Source organism: Labrus mixtus, chromosome 10 (assembly GCF_963584025.1).
Source record: "Labrus mixtus chromosome 10, fLabMix1.1, whole genome shotgun sequence".
NCBI lineage: Eukaryota > Metazoa > Chordata > Actinopteri > Labriformes > Labridae > Labrus > Labrus mixtus.
In genome coordinates, this window is record NC_083621.1 from 2,977,995 (window position 1) to 2,995,825 (window position 17,831).

At 41.8% G+C, this 17,831-nt stretch overlaps 1 protein-coding gene across 5 annotated transcripts in view; it reads left to right on the plus strand.

The window, feature by feature from the left end:
* The first annotated feature begins 9,508 nt into the window (after positions 1–9,508).
* The window catches only part of gria2b (glutamate receptor, ionotropic, AMPA 2b), a 61,757-nt gene continuing 53,434 nt past the window's right edge, over positions 9,509–17,831 (plus strand). For all 5 annotated transcript variants that reach the window (XM_061047586.1, XM_061047582.1, XM_061047583.1 and 2 more), the window contains exons 1-2: positions 9,509–9,846; positions 10,009–10,149. In XM_061047586.1, the coding sequence (XP_060903569.1) occupies positions 9,762–9,846; positions 10,009–10,149 (226 nt within the window). In that variant the 5' untranslated portion in view covers positions 9,509–9,761. The remainder of the gene's footprint in view (positions 9,847–10,008; positions 10,150–17,831) is intronic.

The window sequence follows — 17,831 nt, forward strand, 5'->3', positions numbered from 1 at the left end:
GCACCCTGCTAGTATCTCCGTGCAGCAACCTATATCACACAGGGTGCTTTCTAATCCAACACGACCTCTCACGACGCCACCCGGCCCGGCGAGAAGAGCACCCTGACAGTCAGCCAATGATTAGTGGAGGAACAGTGGGGGAGGAGAGGCCACAGGGTTTATTGGAAGCTCGTTTACTGTGAACAAGGTTTTCACACGTCACTGCTGTGCTTTTAGATCCTTACCCTCAAGTCCCAGAAATAGATAAGGACAGAGTAAACCTTTTCGTTTTCTCAGTAAAAAGCAGAATAATACACCTCTTTAAATGAAATGATCTTATCAGAAAAAAAAAAAAAGGATTTCTCGATTAACGTGGCTTAAAAGCATCACATCATGATGTGATGTGTGTATTTCAGAAACTACAAATGTAAGTCAACATCCAATGAAAAACGGGCTCTGCATAGGAGGAGGTTTGAAGTAATGGGGTGTCCCATTTGATCTCGAAAGTCGGAATTTCCAAGATGACAGTCGGATACGTCATCCAGAAAGCTGCCTGAAGTCAGAACTCTGACTTGGGAACTCTGAGGAACTTCAGTAACCCGAGCTCAAAATGTATTTATTGGAATGATCCACAGCCACCCCAATCGATTTACGTTTACATTCCCCGGCGCAAATTGCGTCTTCACATTGACTTATGTATGGTTTTGCAATGTGCAAGGAATTTGCTTCACCTTGGTCCAAACACACCATTACCTGTCCCTAACAGCAAACTGAGTCAGCAAACTGTAGCAGGTGGAGCACAGAAAATTGTTTCAACGGAAGTACAAAACTAAAGGAAGAATGTGCGACGTTTTACACATAAATAAGCAGGAATCCTGTGTGAATGTGTCTCTGAGTCATGACTGTCTACAATGAGGGAGAAGCTCGAGTCCTGCTGGCTGTGTTGTTGTCAGAGCCGTGTTTACATGGACGGGACGGCCGGCTCCTCCCCTTGTGTATAAAAGCTGTTTTAGTCAAGAACTAGAGAGAAGAAGAAGAACATACTCACTGATTATTTGGATGTTAGTAAGAGTTTTTAGATCACGCTCATTCTGTCAATTTATGTGCTCTATGGAGCTACAAGCTAACTAAAGAGCGCAAACATTAGCATGCTAACACAACAATGCAGGACACAGTTGATTGCAGCTCGAGCAAAGGACAATTTTGTGTGCTTAATGGTGCTTAAATATGGTGCGCTCTAATTGATAACTCCTCCATGTGAATACGAGTGTAGAGGGGTTGGAGGTGTGTCTCTGGAGGAGAGCGGAGGCTTCAGTATGGAGGAGGTGTGGCCAATACGGAAGTTTTTTTTGGTTTCATGCTGGCGCTCAAGGGCGACATCTACTGGATCAAAAAGTCGCCGATTATTCCTTTAAGACTGCCAGAGTAAGACTCGTTATTTGGAGAACAATAAAACAATGTGGTTTGATTTCCTTTGTATGACTTTGAATAACAAATCTACGGGTCCAGAGAGTCCTACAGGTCTTTAGGTACCTTTGTATCTGTTGGCTGTTTTTTTCTTCTTTCTTTTTTTGTGTTAACTCCCTGTCAGGTTATTACAGTTTCATCAGGACACATTCACGGTTTTATCTGAAACCTGACACACAACAAGTTATTTTTTGTGTGCCAGTGTGGATTTTTCGGCCGGCCACTATTTTCACTTCACCTCCGAGGCTGTGTGGCATTTTGTTGGCAGCTTTTTTGGCGTAGCTCGAAATGAGAAAGTTGGAAAAGTGTGGAGGATGCTATTTCTCTGTCGGAGGTCAAGGTGGAGAGGAGCTCTCTCATTTGGACTGAAACAATCTGTAAAATAACCGTGACCCTGGGTCCTGTCATTGCAGTTAGTTCTGCCCCAAACAGAGAAGAGATAGAATGGAGACAGACAGGGTGATGAATTGGTGAAGGTGAACTAACATCAGGTCTGAGAAGCCTGACAGTGGAGGACACAGAGGAGAGCGGACATGGAGAATGGAACAGAGGGACCATAAAGACCCCCCTTTTAAAATGTTACATGTTCAACCTTCAGATCTAATTAGATGTTCAATAATTAAATCTTTTTTTTATGCATCCTTTATTTCCAAACAGAAACCACAAGGCAGAAAGAGTTCCAGAGGACGCATCATTAGTAGGAGAATGAGGGGAATTAAAATAACTGGAGGAAGGGGAATAAACAACGCAGACAACTGGAAACTATTTAACTGATGAGCAAATATATCTGAATTAAGGATGTCAAAATGTTCGTTACTCTAACACTACCACAAGTTCTAAAACAACACAATCTCAAGTTTTTGAATGATTTAGTTCCAAGCATTGGTTCCCAACGGTCTGCAAACCCCTATAGGGAGGGGCGACAAAAATATCAGAGGGGGGGCGAGGCTTTCTCTGCTTTGAGGTTTCCAAAAATTCGATTTTCACATGTTAACTTAAACCACGATGATCACTCGTTTTTCATAGAAATGTCTTTTTGTAAGAAGTGTTTGTAGGCATATGTTGGGAGTTATCAGTGAAAACCATTTAAAATGTGTATTGATTTTTGACAGATTGCTTTCTGTTTATGGGGTAACTGGGGGGGCTTAGCTTTTCTTAGGTACAAGCAGCTGGAGCTCCAAGAAAAAAGGTTGGGAACCACTGTCTTAAAGTACCAACCTGTAATAAAAGCTGCAGATCTTCAGTCAGATTTTGAACCAAAAGGCGCCACAAGCGAAATGTTTCCAACATGTGTGTGAAAGTCAAACAGTGTGCAGGAGCATGGATGCATTTTTGGGTTATCATAAACAAAATGTACCCTACTATAGGATGCCTTGGACTTCTATTTTCTGTCGCCGTGGTATCAAATCAGGTACGGATCTCATTTGATTTTAAGAATTGCACATAAGTTTAAAATTCTGGTATTGTGACAACTCTTCACTAAAAACGTTGCCGGATAATTTATCACATATTCCTTGATCTATGGAGCCCACTTTGAGAAAGAAACATCGACTAGTAATGCTTAAAAAATAATAAAGTGAAATCTGCTCCATTTAATTGTTCTAATAGAAGTGGTAAACTAATAATGGCGTTTACAGCTACAGACACAAATTCTAAAGCCAACTCCAAATCCGTCTGTAAAACTTTGGGTTTGTAAAATGAAAAAATAACTTCCTTTGAGACTTTTATTACTTTTAAAACATAGAGTGTGTTTTATGTTATTAGCTCTGGACCTTTGATCTAATCCTGGGCTGAGACTGTGTGCTCGAGGTCAGATATAAGAGGAGCTTGGTTCCACGTTGGTACAAATGTGATGCTCCTGACGTAAGCTGATGCAGCCAGAGTGTCCGCTCTCAGCACTCTTTGTGACCTTGGGCTCGATCCCTGCAGGTTTTAACTCCACCAGAAACTCTTCTAATGGCAGTAAACGCTTAGCTTAGCAACTTATGTGTGTCCGAAGGCCTTGTTACGTATTCACATCGCCTCTTTACTTTGTGCTCGATCAGCCTCTGAGACACTGTCACGTCAGCAGAGGCTGTAAGTCACACACACACACGGCTGTTTTCAATTTCCTGATCGACTAAAAAACGCAGAGCGAAACATGGAGACCTTGTCCACATAATGTTCTGGGAACATGGAAAATATTCATGATCAGTCATGCTGTTGATCTGACATAATCTGTATGAACACATATTTACATTTGCAAAATTTCAGACAAGAGTGTTGGTGTTGGGAGTGACCTGGTCCCTGTTTGTAATCAGAGTACAATCATCAACGAGTGTTTCAGAGCGCCATGTTGAGATTAAAGATTGAAAGTCTTCATCGTCCCTGTGTGTGGTCGAGATGGCGGCTGACCTTGTGGAACTTTCTGAAAAGAATCAAAGCAGAAGAAAAACATGACTCAGCTGTGAAGTCTTTGAAATGATTCCTCACATCATTGTAAGATGAAACATTCTGATTCATTCTTGAAGAGTTCCTCTCGGCCTTGTATTTTTTTGCATCCTAATTGGATTGAGTGTTCGTCTCATTTCAATTAGTTTTTTGATACAAACATGTAGGGTGGTAGATCTCTTGAGAGACGCTACAAACCCAATTTTTTGAAGGTTGGACTAAACATGGAAGATCATTTAAAAAATGTGGCATGAAGCATGACTTGATAAGAGAAAGACGTTTAGGAAATTGACTTCCTGTTAGGCCGCTTAATCGACCTCTGTATCTTGGGCCCATACCCTGAATATTTATGACATGAAACTATAGTGGTTGATTCATGCTAAACGTCTCATTGCTCTCCATTAGAAAAACATGTCATGCCCCCACATCTGCATTTGGCTCAAAGAGGTGTCATCATGTCTTCCACTGGGCAAATTAACGTAGAGCCTAATCCACATGTAGGCAGGTATTGTTTTTTTTATTTTAAATGACGGTTGAGATGTTGTCATATGCACTCTGTAACTAAAATGTGTTGGATCAACACAACGACAGTAAAGTGCTTTGTTGCACTAAACTTCTAAGTCCTCCCTTTGTAAGTCCCTTCAGGAAAAAACACCAACTATAAAAAAAAATAACTATTTGAGAAACAGCAAGAATTGAAATGCTTTCCAGGAAGCAGCCTCGCAGGATTCCTGGAAAACACAAACTTTAAAGGTTAAACATTTCTCAAAAGGTCACTGACTCGGTTTCAAAGTGTTGCATTTCCAGTAGGACCGAGTGTTTCCATCAGCACGTCTAAGATCTCTCTCTCTCTCTCTCTCTCTGGTGTTTTATTTCAATAAATTAAGTGAAAGGTAAACACCCACCCACAGCGGCGTCGTGATTTGATAACGAGATCCTCAAATTTCAATCCTAAAAAGTCATTAGAATGCTCTCCTGCGTTGTGATGGTTAAATCATCTCGGGGCCTGCACATTCAGAACATTACAGAACGTACTGTTGGAGATAATCAGACTGAAATTACATTTCAATCCAGCTGCAGCAGAGTGAATCCATGCATGACATGAACCTTTCAGGCAGGGTCAAACAGATGAACGTCTGTGACACACAAACAGCTGAACATGTCGTTTACTCGATCACACGCGGGACTTCAAACAGGAAGAGCGCCATAAAGCGAAGGGTTCAAATGTGCTTGTTCATGTAGGGAGCAACAGGTCGTCTCAGCCTGTTGTTCGGGGTAATGTACACTACAGTACGTTTTAGCGTCTGAAATCAGGGCCACAGTTTAAACGACAACATCTCCAGAATTTAGCTTAACTACTAGCAGCATTTCATTGAGCATGTCCATGATTTCCACATCATTTAGCTTCCCTGAAGAACGGGCACCGATCAGAGTGAGAATAGAGTCAGTCAGTTTGTACAGTTCCATCTCGTTGCTAATGTAAGCTCGTGATTCTATTAAAAAGAAGTTCAACTGAGGCATGCCTTGAGGCATGTGACACTTTGAGTCTGCAAACAATAACACGATTATTCTTTTCCAATGTTGGCACAAAGATCAAAATGTGTGTGTCTTTGTCTTGGTTTTTTTGGGTCGCTCACTTTGACACAAAGCACCAACGAAACAAATATGTGATTTTTAATTATGAGGACAATTGTTAAGTACTTTTTTCCTGTGACCAACACTTTAAAACAAATCTAATCAAACCATGAAAACAATGTCCTAATGTATAAGCAGTAGAAACTGGTTGTTAAGCAACCAGTTGTTTTTTTAATTAAGATTTATTTTTTTATTTTTATGCCTCTATAAGAGAGACAGGACAGTGAATAAAGTCGATTATCAGGGAAAGAGAGAGAGTGGGGAATGACATTCAGTAAAGGAGCCACAGGTTGGATTTGAACCCATGTCACCCACTTCAGCCTCTGCACACGGGGCTCGTAAAACCTACCATTTAGCCACCAGCGCCCTAATATTTCAGAGCGTTTAACACACTAAACCATGACACGACCTTTGAGGTCATCCAGACTGAATCTCCTGGCTGTACCACCCTTGAAACTCAAAAGTAAAGGTGACTTCTCCTTCTCTGTTTTAGATCCCTGACTCTGGTTTTAAAAATGCCTGAAAAGCCACTTTTTTAACTTTTCAGACAACTCACACCTTTGTTTTCTGTATGTTTCTGTATGAGTCCATGCATCCTTTTTTAGTATTTTTTAAATTGCTACTTAGAGTGATTTTCTGTTAATTTTTCAGAACTACTAGGATTCTTGTTGTCATTTGTTGTATATGTTGTTGATGCTGTAAAGCACTTTGTAACCTGGGTTTAGAAAGGAGCTAAATAAATACATTTATTAGTAGTAGTAGAAGCAGTAGTAACAGTAGTAGTCGTAATCCTCAGAGAGGTAAAGAAGTCTTTGTCGAGCAGCCATGTGTTACATGTGTGGTGCTGTCCATGGTGCTGAAATCAAACAAACACTGTTGCCATCTATCTGCATCTTCCTTCGACTCCGGCTCCCTCTCAGCCTCATTAGTTCACTCTCAGGCTGCTATCTCACAGCGTCCAATGATTAATACAGGTCTGTCTGTGCGAGCTGAGATATGCATGTCATAAAAGCGAGGGACGGGAATGCCATTTATTTCCTGTTGGCTGTGAGGCAGCTCTCCTCCATTTAACCCGGTTAAGAATGGCAGATACAGCCGGCCGTGGATTTGCATTGAATCTGTATGCAGAGGGAGGGAAATAAGCGGTAGATCAAAGTTAAAGAGGAGATTCACTTGATGGTTATTCCTGCAGGGCTTGAGTGATGGCCTCCAGCTGATGCACTTGATGAGTTTTCTCAGTATGAGATGTTGGCCTTTAACATGCTGGAGAAAAGACTTGTTTTCCAAATGACCTAAACACATTTCAAGGTTTTCCATTTAATTGGATATTCAATATATAAACTCACTAATTTGATGCCTGACTGTCATTCGAACAAAAAGGGGTTTCAGGGGTTGTAAATATCCTCAGTGACCCTCAGTCCCATTGTGCATGCACTCAATACTACAGAAGAAATGTGACATTTTCCAGATTCAAAATACAGATTTCTTGAATGTCTGTAAACTCCTCACAGCTTAGTGAAACATATTCAGCACATTTAGTCACTTAAAAATTAAGATTAAGCTGTTTCATGGTTCATTAAAAACTGCAGAAATCCTATGTTAAGTGTTTTTTTCCTGTTTTAAAGAAGGAATGAGCAACATTTCACACCTTAATACAGCAGAAATCAAGTCTGTCCTGTGTAAATGTGTCTCTGAGTCCTGACTGTCTACAATGAGAGAGAAGCTCGAGTCCCGCTGGCTGTGTTGTTGTCAGAGCCGTGTTTACATGGACGGGACGGCCGGCTCCTCCCCTTGTGTATAAAAGCTGTTTTAGTCAAGAACTAGAGAGAAGAAGAAGAACATACTCACTGATTATTTGAATGTTAGTAAGAGTTTTTAGATCACGCTCATTCTGTGTAAATTTACATGCAATGTGAAGCTAAGAGCTAACTAAAGAGCGCTAACATTAGCATGCTAACACAACAATGCAGGACACAGGTGATTGCAGCTCGAGCAAAGGACAATTTTGTCCACCGCTTGCGCTTAATGGTGCTTAATGTTGGTGCATTGTATTTGATAACTCCTTCACATGAACGCGAGTGGAGAGGGGTTGGACGTGTGTCTCTGGAGGAGAGCGGAGGCTTCAGAATAGCGGAGATGTCGCCGAATAGCAGCTTGTTTTGGTTTCATGCTGATCCATCAACTGGATCAAAACGTTGCACATCCTTCAGTTAAAATGTCAACATCACACATCAGAGGTATGTTTATGTTTGCCTGATCTACAGCTGTCTCTGTGGATCTTCTAGCAGCAGGCTCATGAAGGACACTTTCATCATATCTTAAGCTCATTAGTCTGCCAGAGCCACATTAGGTTCAGAATCCATTCGACCTGTTAGAGTGATCTACAGTGACCTTTATGAACCGGCTCACTCATTAAGAACCTCAAAGCGGTAACTATCAATTGATCAGCTGATTGATGGGAAATACCTTTTTAGAATCCATTCGATGTTTTGGTTGTTTTTTATTTTTGCAAAAATGCAACAAATAAACCCTCAGCTGGTTCTCGTCACTGCATCTGCTGCTTCAATCATTGTTTCTGTGGCATCAAGCTGTTTAAGTCCGTCACATCAGGCTGTGGAAAGTCGTATTTGCCATTATTCACAGTCTTTGGCTCTTGGCATTAAACCATCAAGCCAAACTGCAGATAGAGCGATCCTTATAATAGACATCGCAGAAAATGTACAAAGGTTTATCAGACTAGTGCACGGATTGAAAAAACATACTCCTTGATTGTACCGAGAGGTTGTCTGAAAGTAGAAACATTCGGTTTGTCCTTAAGGGACCATGAACTGTTTCAAAAAACAAGGATAACGGGCTCAACATGTGGGATAGCTGTGACAAGATGACCATCAGTGTGAAGCACTGTAGTACTGATTTGACGTGATGTCACTTCAACCCAGCAGGTACAGGGTTCAAGATATTTGATCGGGAAATTGACTTAAGTTGGAATGTAAGAAACGTTTATGTTAGCTTCGTGGGGATGATGGTCAGTTCAGGTTCTTGGTGTTTGTTTGGAGGGATTTGTGACGATTTAATGAAAGTAGAGTGAACTTCTGAATGAAGGACTGTCATGTTTTGGTTTGTACTCACCGGTCTCCATCACAAACAAGAGCTAACTGCACACACACAGGGCCGACTATAGGCTATGTAGGCGATCGCCTATGGGGCGCAGCCCTGAGCCCCGGACCTCTTGAATGTAAAACCAACCGTTGGATTGTCAACTTCCCCGTTCCTCTTCTTCAGCTCTGCTTGGTTATGCCTCTTTCTCTCTCTCTGGCTCTGTCTGCACAACCTGACAGCTGGAGGAGAGAATATTCCGATCCTGGCGGAAAAAAAACATCAACTCAGTCTCTTCTGATTCTTCCAAAACAGAAGTGGAAGTTAGACCCTGAAGCAACTTGAAGAACGTTGATTAATGACAATACGTTTCTGTAGTGATAGTCGGCACTAATATTAATAAAGGTGCTGTGTAGGTGATCACATAGAATACATTCATGCAATCTATTCAGACAGACAAGTTAGTGTTGAAGAAAGAAAAGCTACTCTAACATCAGAGAGTATAATTTCTGGACTTTCTCCACGGTGGTGATGAGATGGTGGGGTGGGGGTGGGGAAGTCCTTATCTTGCCTAGGGTGCCAAAATGGCTTGAACCGGCCCTGTGCACACACATTGGGCCTCTGGGATGTTAAGAATCGATAGTGTTCAATATTATTATACCGTAATACTCCTAAATATCCTAAAGCTTGTAATGTGTAAAACAAATCATGGACGATATAGGCTACTTCAGACAGCATGTTTGATTAACTGAATGTGAAGTGTGCACCCTTGTCACCAACTGGTTGCAACTCGGCACTTTCCGTGTCTTTCCGCCTTCTCATTAACATTCCTCACTTGTGGGTGTGAAGCTGAAAGGATCTCCGGCGCGCCGAGCGGAGGCGCGCAGAGCCCCCTGTGCGTTCAGAGAGGAGGAGGTATCAGCTGCCGGCAGGAGGACAGAGCCGAGGAGGAGCGGAAGAAGAGACAGCAGACCTTTGCGTTACCGGCAACCATTCCTCCAATTAAGAGCAGAAAACGGTTCTTTTGCAACAGATTATTTTGGTTTTCTCACCAAGGCTGACGGTGTCTAAACATGTCACGGATCTAACGTCTCCGGAGCAAAACAAGGAATAATAAGACTCCCCTGGTGGATGTGGACACCTGAACTGTGGACATGGATAAGATAGTGAATTTATCCCTTTCTGTTGTGCTGGTTTTATGGGGATGCGCGCATGGAGGCTCGCCCAGTGTCCAGATTGGTACGTATAGCCTATCCATGATTTCAAACGCACACAAAAAAAAAAAAACATCCCCAAATTGGCCGAAAAGCAAACCAAAATGTGCGTAAAATGTCCAGGAGATTTGTCTTTTCCACAGAAAACTATGCAAGTGTAACTGTTTTCTATTGTTTCGGTTTTCAGGGGGACTTTTTCCAAGGGGCGCGGATCAAGAGTACAGCGCTTTTCGGATAGGAATGGTTCAGTTTGGCACCCAGGAATTCAGATTGACGCCTCACATTGACAATCTGGAAGTGGCGAACAGTTTTGCTGTAACCAACTGCTGTAAGTGCCAAAAAAAAATATCTCTAGCAGATCTTTCGAGAAAGTGTTGATATGTCATCTATTGAGCTCTCCCATGGCTGAGTTTGGGGCTTGAGCTGATCTGAGCTGTGATGTTTTATGAAAGCCTGTGAGATGCTTAGTTGAGGATAAAAAGCATCGTGTGGGCAGGAGAAAGTTGGTTTCCACAGTAACAGTCACATCCATCCTCCTTTTTCATTCCCTCGGATTCACAGATCAAGCAGGACTATACACTGCAAAAAAAATATCGATCCAAACTCTTCTTTTCAGCCAAAACCCAATCATTTATTCTTCGGTCAGAGGAAAGGCGATTTGGAGTGAGATAACTGCAGCTGATTCAACCTGTTTCCCCAAATTAAATGTCATTTATATCTCCTGCAAAGTGTGGAGATGTGACTTTTTTCTTCCTCGACCCTCGCCATCAGAATCCCTTCACTTGATTCAAACAGATTTAGTCTGTTTCGCCACATTATTTGCAGTGTTCTTTCATGTTTGGTGAAAGGGAAGACAGACGAGATATGGACTCTTACATATTTTTTTTTTTTGCAGTGTGCTCCTCTGTCACGTCTTTTCTCAGCTCTCAGGAGGAGCGGGGTTCATCCATTGTTGGCTCCTATAAGACAGCCTGTACATGCACAGATTTACGCGTGATGTCTGGGAGACGCTGTAACATATTTGAAGGATTAATATGAGCCGAGGCTAAATGACAGGCAGCAGCTCCTGCTTTTCACCAAATCACGACTCTTGATTCAAAAGACAGTCTTGCCTCCTCCTTGATTCTTTGTGTCATGCAGAAAGCGCAGAGTTTCAGTTTTAATCAAGTGTTTCTTTGATCCATAGAGTCGAGGTGGGGACTATTTTCTCTTCATATAAGCCGCAACAGGAGGAAGTGAACGGGATCTAAGGTCGCTGTTTTTAATAGCCACGGCTCCAACATTTCATTAGGCGGTTGCCAAGCGACTACTCTTCTCAATAGTCCCTCACACATAAATCAAACGCTTCTGATTGGTGCGCGCATCGCTCCAATCGATTTCATTACCATATAAAAGCTTCCTGCTTGGAGAGGCTCTTTGCTGTGTGAGGGATCACAGCAGGAGCCGTGTCCATGTTCAACATACAAATGTCACTGTGCTCTGGGTTGTTAGGAGACACCAGAGTCCAGTGTACACCCAATTTAAGGAATATGTATTTACTGAGATCTAAGAATTAGTTCAGGAAAATTATGACTCTTTATTTAAACTTGACAGAAATCTATATTTAACAGTTAAAACCACGCCAAATGCAATGTGCCTGACTGTCTTAATAATATCCCACTTTCCCTTAAAGGCAAGTTAACCATGTAGGCTACCCCCAAATATGTTCTGCATGTTCTTGTCACATGTATTTCCCTATTTTCTACCTGCAAGTGTGAGTGTGTGGTCAGGCCAAGCCTCGCAAAGTGTTGTTTATGAACAGCTGAAATGTCAATTTCAATCCATTATGAGCAGAATTGGAGAAATCCAAACCTGAATAACTTCATCAGCTTCGTCTCCTCAGAGTTTAAAGTATGCAATCAGTCGCCTCGGTCACATTTTTAGTCTTTTTTGATTCTAAATTTTGTGCACATGCTCCATTAAGGCCGGGGATGAAGCCTGATGCTACAATGAGGAGTAGATTATGATAGCTGGCTCCCACATATCCTCCTAGAAATTACCTCAAAGCACCTGCGGCGCCCCCTGTGGACAAAGCGGTACCTGTAGTCTCTTTGCTGATCTTCTGTTTATGTGTTAACTCTGAACATGGGATGCGCAACATAACAACCAGGCTATTGGCTCTTTCCATCTTTTAATGTTTAAATGTGTTATTCAGCATGAATCTTCGCTGTCGATGTAAACACTGGCTGTTTGTGCTACAACTCACTTCCTCTGACACCTACCCTGTGGCAGTGGTTACAAGCGTTAAAAATAACTATGTAGAAATGATCCGTGCTGTCGTTCATCGACTTTATGTTGTGTAAGTCGTAAAAGAGGCATCAGTATTCATTTAAATCTGTTTCATAATCAGCCAAAACTCCACGCAGGAGCTTTGATTACAGAGCAAATCATGCAAAGTCAGAATGTTGATCATTTTCAGGTTATGCAATCCTTAAATTATCGCTTCAATCTAATTTTCTGGTCGAGTAGAATATTTAATGTGTGTATAATGAGCTGAATGAATGAAGGATTTAAAGCAGTTTTTCAGTGTGGCGGCTTCTCAAATGGTCAGACTGGTTCACCTCCATTTCAGCAACACAGCTCTGCAATAACCACGACCAGGAGCAAACATTAGAACAGTGAAAATCCCGCACACTGATATCCATGAGCGTGGGTCGAGAAAATTGGACAAATGATTGGCTGGATGCAGATTTGATTAGTGATGTTGAGCCGAGTGGATGACCGTCACGCTGGAAATCAAACAGGCAGCAACTAATGGGAGGATTTTTTTTGTTCCCTCATCATCGCAGCAACCAGACTGCCTGTTTAGTGCTTCCATGTGCATGAACTGTCTCCACTTCCTCTTCTCGACTACTTGAGTGGGAGTTAAAAGTGTGTGTGTGTGTGTGTGTGGGGGGGGGGGATTTCTCTTAAGCCGGTAGATGGCAGTCTGCCTCACAATACTCCTCCGTTGTAGTGGCTTAAAAAACCAACACACTGCCTTTCTTTACAATGTGCTTCATAAGGCAGCAAACAGGGGAGAATGAAAGGAGAGAAATCTGGAAGCTGACGCGGCATATTGAAAGCTAAAACGGCGTGACTACTGATTTTTTTGTGCTTCTCCGTTGAGCTGCAGGAACTCTATTACCAAAAAAAGCTGCTGCTCAGAGGATCCCTCCTGGTCGCACAAAAAAAGCTGCTTTTACTTCAACATAGAGAGAAACATGAGGAATCATATCAAATTCAACACATTTTTGTGAAGTGGAATACTGGAACTGAGGGTCAGATTTGCCCGCTCTTTATTTCTTTTAAAAAATATGGAAAAAGCAGAGCCAAGAGCGAAGAACTTAATATCGTTATTATTGAGCTCCTGAACAAACCGGGCCGGCAGCACAAGATATTGGAAACTTTTATTCACAAAGGATTGGAGCAGAATCTTGTTTATCTGATATTTGCTGAATTATACACCACTGTAATCATTTTTAAACGTATTGGTGTGATAAAGTATATAACAGGTTTATCTGTGTCAGTTTAATCTGATAAATTGTGTTTTTTTAAATCTTATTTTATAGAAATAATCCACCTGAGAACATGTTGTGGATGTTCAGTCCACAGACACATCACACTCGGCTTGTTCTCGGCCTGTGCTACAGCGTACTCCATCAATGCAGTGTGTCAGAGACAGTGGGAGGGGAGGATGATGCATTTCTCCATCAATAACAGTTCATCTGGACAGGCCTGCATCTGCTGCCAAGACCAGGGGAGTCATTGGCACTGTGCGTGTGTATGTGTGTGTGTGTGTGTGTGTGTACAGTTATTATGCCATCCGACCCAGAGCAATAAGTCTAAAAGATTCTTGTTCAAAGCTCCCGGAATAGAGACACCTGAGAAACCCGACATGGTTTTATGACTAATAACTAACAGCAAGAAACTGCTGTTAAAATATCACGTTTACGATGGAGGTTGGATTTCTGGTATTTTCTACTTTTTTTTCCAACTTTACTAAAAGAAAGTCAGCCATAAAACATTTACAAAATAGCCTCTGGGTTGCCAGATCTATATTGCATCACTAGGGGTGTGCACTTCCAGCAAAAATGCTTTTTTGTAATCAATAGGAACTATTCAGTGATTATTATAAATATGCAACATACACACAAACACACAGACTTAACAAGAGGCAGGGGCGTGTCCAGACTTTTTTAACTGGGGTGGCCCACCTGGGGTATTGACTCATGCAGGGGTGGCATGACGTTTGTGGGCACACGCATGCAAATTAATTAAAAATATTTCACCCTTTCTATCTCTGCTAATGATATGAACTTGTAAGAAACACAATTTGGCAAAATATAAATCTTCTAAGCTTGATTCTTTAGGGACTGAAAAACAAAGATGAATGTGCAAGGTGATAATTTTAAGTACTTAGAAGATTATATGCTAACCCTTATACCCTGTGTCACTTAAAATACATTTATTGGCAATTAAGTCCATTGCAACTTAGACAAGATAGAAGTACAAGTTAAACGTTTGGAATAGTTGATTTGCACTGATGTCCCGCCTCTACAAAGGCAAATAGCCAATCATAGATTTGGATTTTAGGGTGGCACCTGAGGTGGCCAAAGAGGTTTCAGGGGGGATCCCATCCATAGGCAACCCCTCTGGACACGCCCCCTGAAGAGAGCCGTAGTGCTCTACTCTAATGCTGCCAATGTGAGGCAGCACGGTGGACGGATGGCATCTTGTGGTGCTGAGTGGCTGGTAAGCATTTTGATCTAGAAAATGGAGATTAAGTTGGACACAATGTAGGCTTTGCCACTCAAGAGGAGCAGTGTGTAACCGAATCAGGTGTGTGGATGTTAACCTGCAAGAAGGACCGGGCTGGGGATTGCGAGCACTGCAAACAAATACCCTCTGTCATCCCGTCTTTGGGTCGTGTGTTACATAAATTGTGCTCAATTTTGACGTCAGGTTTTCTTAACTTCAGCCTCGTCGACTAGCCTGAATTTAAATTTTTGCGTTTAATCGACTTAGTCACCTCTGAACTTCCCGACTGAGAACCTCTCTAAAGCCTACATTGTACAGGATTTGTCCTATAATCAGTCTCTTCAATGCTGAGCTGCGACAGTTTACACTTTCGTCATCAGCAGTATGACACCTTTGTTGAGAAGGTTTTGGTGTTAGTGGCACCACTTAGACACACATCACAATGTTGCACCTTTCTCTAATTGGATAACCCACCTACACAACTGAGGCGCAGGATTATTGATGATAAGAAGAAGAAGCAGTGTGAGCTTGTCTACAGCTGAGATTGGCTTTTCCTTTTAATACAGTGAAAATGTCATCTCTGCACTATAATGTACCTGGCTATGTTTAAAGTAAGTGCGTGTTTCTGCTTAATTGGACGCTATATTTGGCTTTAAAATGTACCCAAGTTTTTATATCTGACACCAACCTTCTTTCAAAGCTCCCTCCTGTGAGAGCAGTTTGAGGTCACTCGTGGCCGACTGGCGATTTAACACTTCAAAGTTCTAGTTTGTCATGCTTGAATCACGTCGGAGTGTAATTTCACACATCCACATGCAAACAGTATCTCAGGGAGGCACACACTCAGGGAACCTCACTGGCTGATCAAAAGACCTTAAACCGAGCGTGTACACGCGGCACAGCATTGGTTATAGCCAATTTATTGTTCACACTTAATTAAGAGCATTCTCCTCCATTTCAGAGGGAGCTGTGAAATATTAAATAGGCCTGGGAGCTGGCCGGTCAGAAAATGAGGCTAAAGAACCCTCTGTGGATCTTTGCTTGCCCTGAATACAGCCCCCAACCAAGCCCTCAACACTCTGTCCTCAAAAAACACAAGGCTGAGATGGTATCAGTTACAGAGGGATTCAAAGCTCTCCGCTGGAAGTCGGCTTCGTCTCATATCCAGTGACTTAGTTCATTCAGTGGCTCCGAGGCAGGTGGCCCAAAGCTAAGCAGAAAAACACTTTTGTCCTCCACTGACAGTGTTTTGTCCAGATTTAGCCAGAATTAGACTTTAATAATGTGATTTATTTAGGAGAAAGACAAATCCAAACTTTCACAGAATCTGACCGGTGGCTTGTGTTTGTTTTCCTTCTGGTTTACAGACTCACCAGAGTTTGATGGATCATTTTCAAAGTGCACCAAACTTAAAGGAGACATATGAAAAATCCACTTCTTCAGTGTTTCTGAACATATATCTGGGTAACCTGAGAGTCTACTGACCCACAACATGTGAAATAAACCATCCAGTCCTTTGTTTGTGGTCTGAATAAGTCTTACAACACAGAAAATGCTCTGTTTCAAATGTGCTCTCCTTGTGATGTCACAGTGGGATTCTGGTAAAAAAAAATCCTCTCCCCTCCCCTGGTTTCTCCACCCATGGACTCCACCCCCAGCCTGGAGCAAAACTTTAGTGCAGGTCCGCCATTTTTATTCTCACTACAGAGGAGTGATGTCTACTGGGAAAACTCAGGGGGGGTCATTACATTTAAAGAGACACACACACCAAAACGGAGCGTTCTGAGAGAGCTGGTTTATACAGGGTCACAAACCTCCTCTGGTGCTTGATTCATGTTATATTTTGACCAAAGCACAGCACAGATGCTTCATTTAGACCACAGGGGGACTGTTTGAAAAGGTGGAGAAGGGGGATAATATGTCCTCTTTAATGCCGGTAACACATTTAAAAAGATCATAAACATGACCATTGAGAATATTTGTCTTTATATCAATGTTACGTGTAGTACAACAGAGTGCAGAAGAACATACTGAAGAACTGAAAACAGAGAGCTAAAGTACATAGTTTTAGTTCCTCTAAAGTTGTTGTAAACTTCATTTTTGAATGTTAAATTTAGTCACTTGGGCTTTACTCATGTGGACGTGAATACCTGGGAGTTATTTCTCTGTGGAGTCACCTAACTGGTTTAAGAAAACAGAGAGAGGGTACTTCTTTTGTTGTAAGGAAAGCAGGAAGCCGAGAAAGCAGAATTGGGTTGCAAAATAAAGATCCAGACTGAATCCTCCGAGCACAGATCGTTATCCTTAAAAAGATGTAACCGAGGCTTTATCCTTCGTCCTCTATCGAGACGTCCCCTCCCATATCTTATGTCGGAGAAATAAAAACCAATCATTCGTTCCTCTGCAGCCCTTTTATCAACCTCTAAACGCTTGTACACTGATAACAGCAGACAACAACAACAACATTTCATCCCCCAGTTTTAATATGTGAACAAGTCAAGTTTCAGAGCCGGCCTGTCGCTGCGTCAGAGGAAACATCTATCATCAGAGTCAGGGCTCGGTGGGAAGCTAGAATGATTATAGATCAGCTGTCAGCCAGAGTTCATTACTGATATGATGAAGGCCGTCATTACCACTCTGCATCCCAGAGCTTGAGGTTTATGGTACTTTTTCTAGAGTCAGGAGCAGCAAAAGACACTCGAAAACATTTAAGAAATTAGATTAGAAAGGAAAGAAACTGAACTAAATCTAGCTTAATTTCTGCTGATAACATGTCAACACTCCTGCACTTTAACTTATGTATCACTGATTGCACAGCTCTGGACAGCTCCCTATGTCAATACTGTCCATTTACAACTCTGTTTTTACACATTTACATTTTAATCTTTCATATTTAAGACTAGTAATGCTTAGTTAAATCCTGGTTGTATATATTCTCATTCTTAGTTTTGATATTTTTAGTGCTTATTTACTTTGTATTTAATATTATATTGTGTTTAAATTTGCTAATATTGTGTGTTTGGACAACCTGCTGCTGTAACGCCACAATTTCCCAGTTTGGTATCAATAAAGTAATTCTATTCTATTCTATTCTATATTAATTTGTCTAAATTTAATTCCATCGTTTTGGGGCGTCGGTGCCCTGGCGGTTTAACGCCTCCTGCCGCCATGAACTTTGCGAGACTCATCCAGAACCTGACGTCATGGTAACGAGGTATGAGAGCAAAAGCA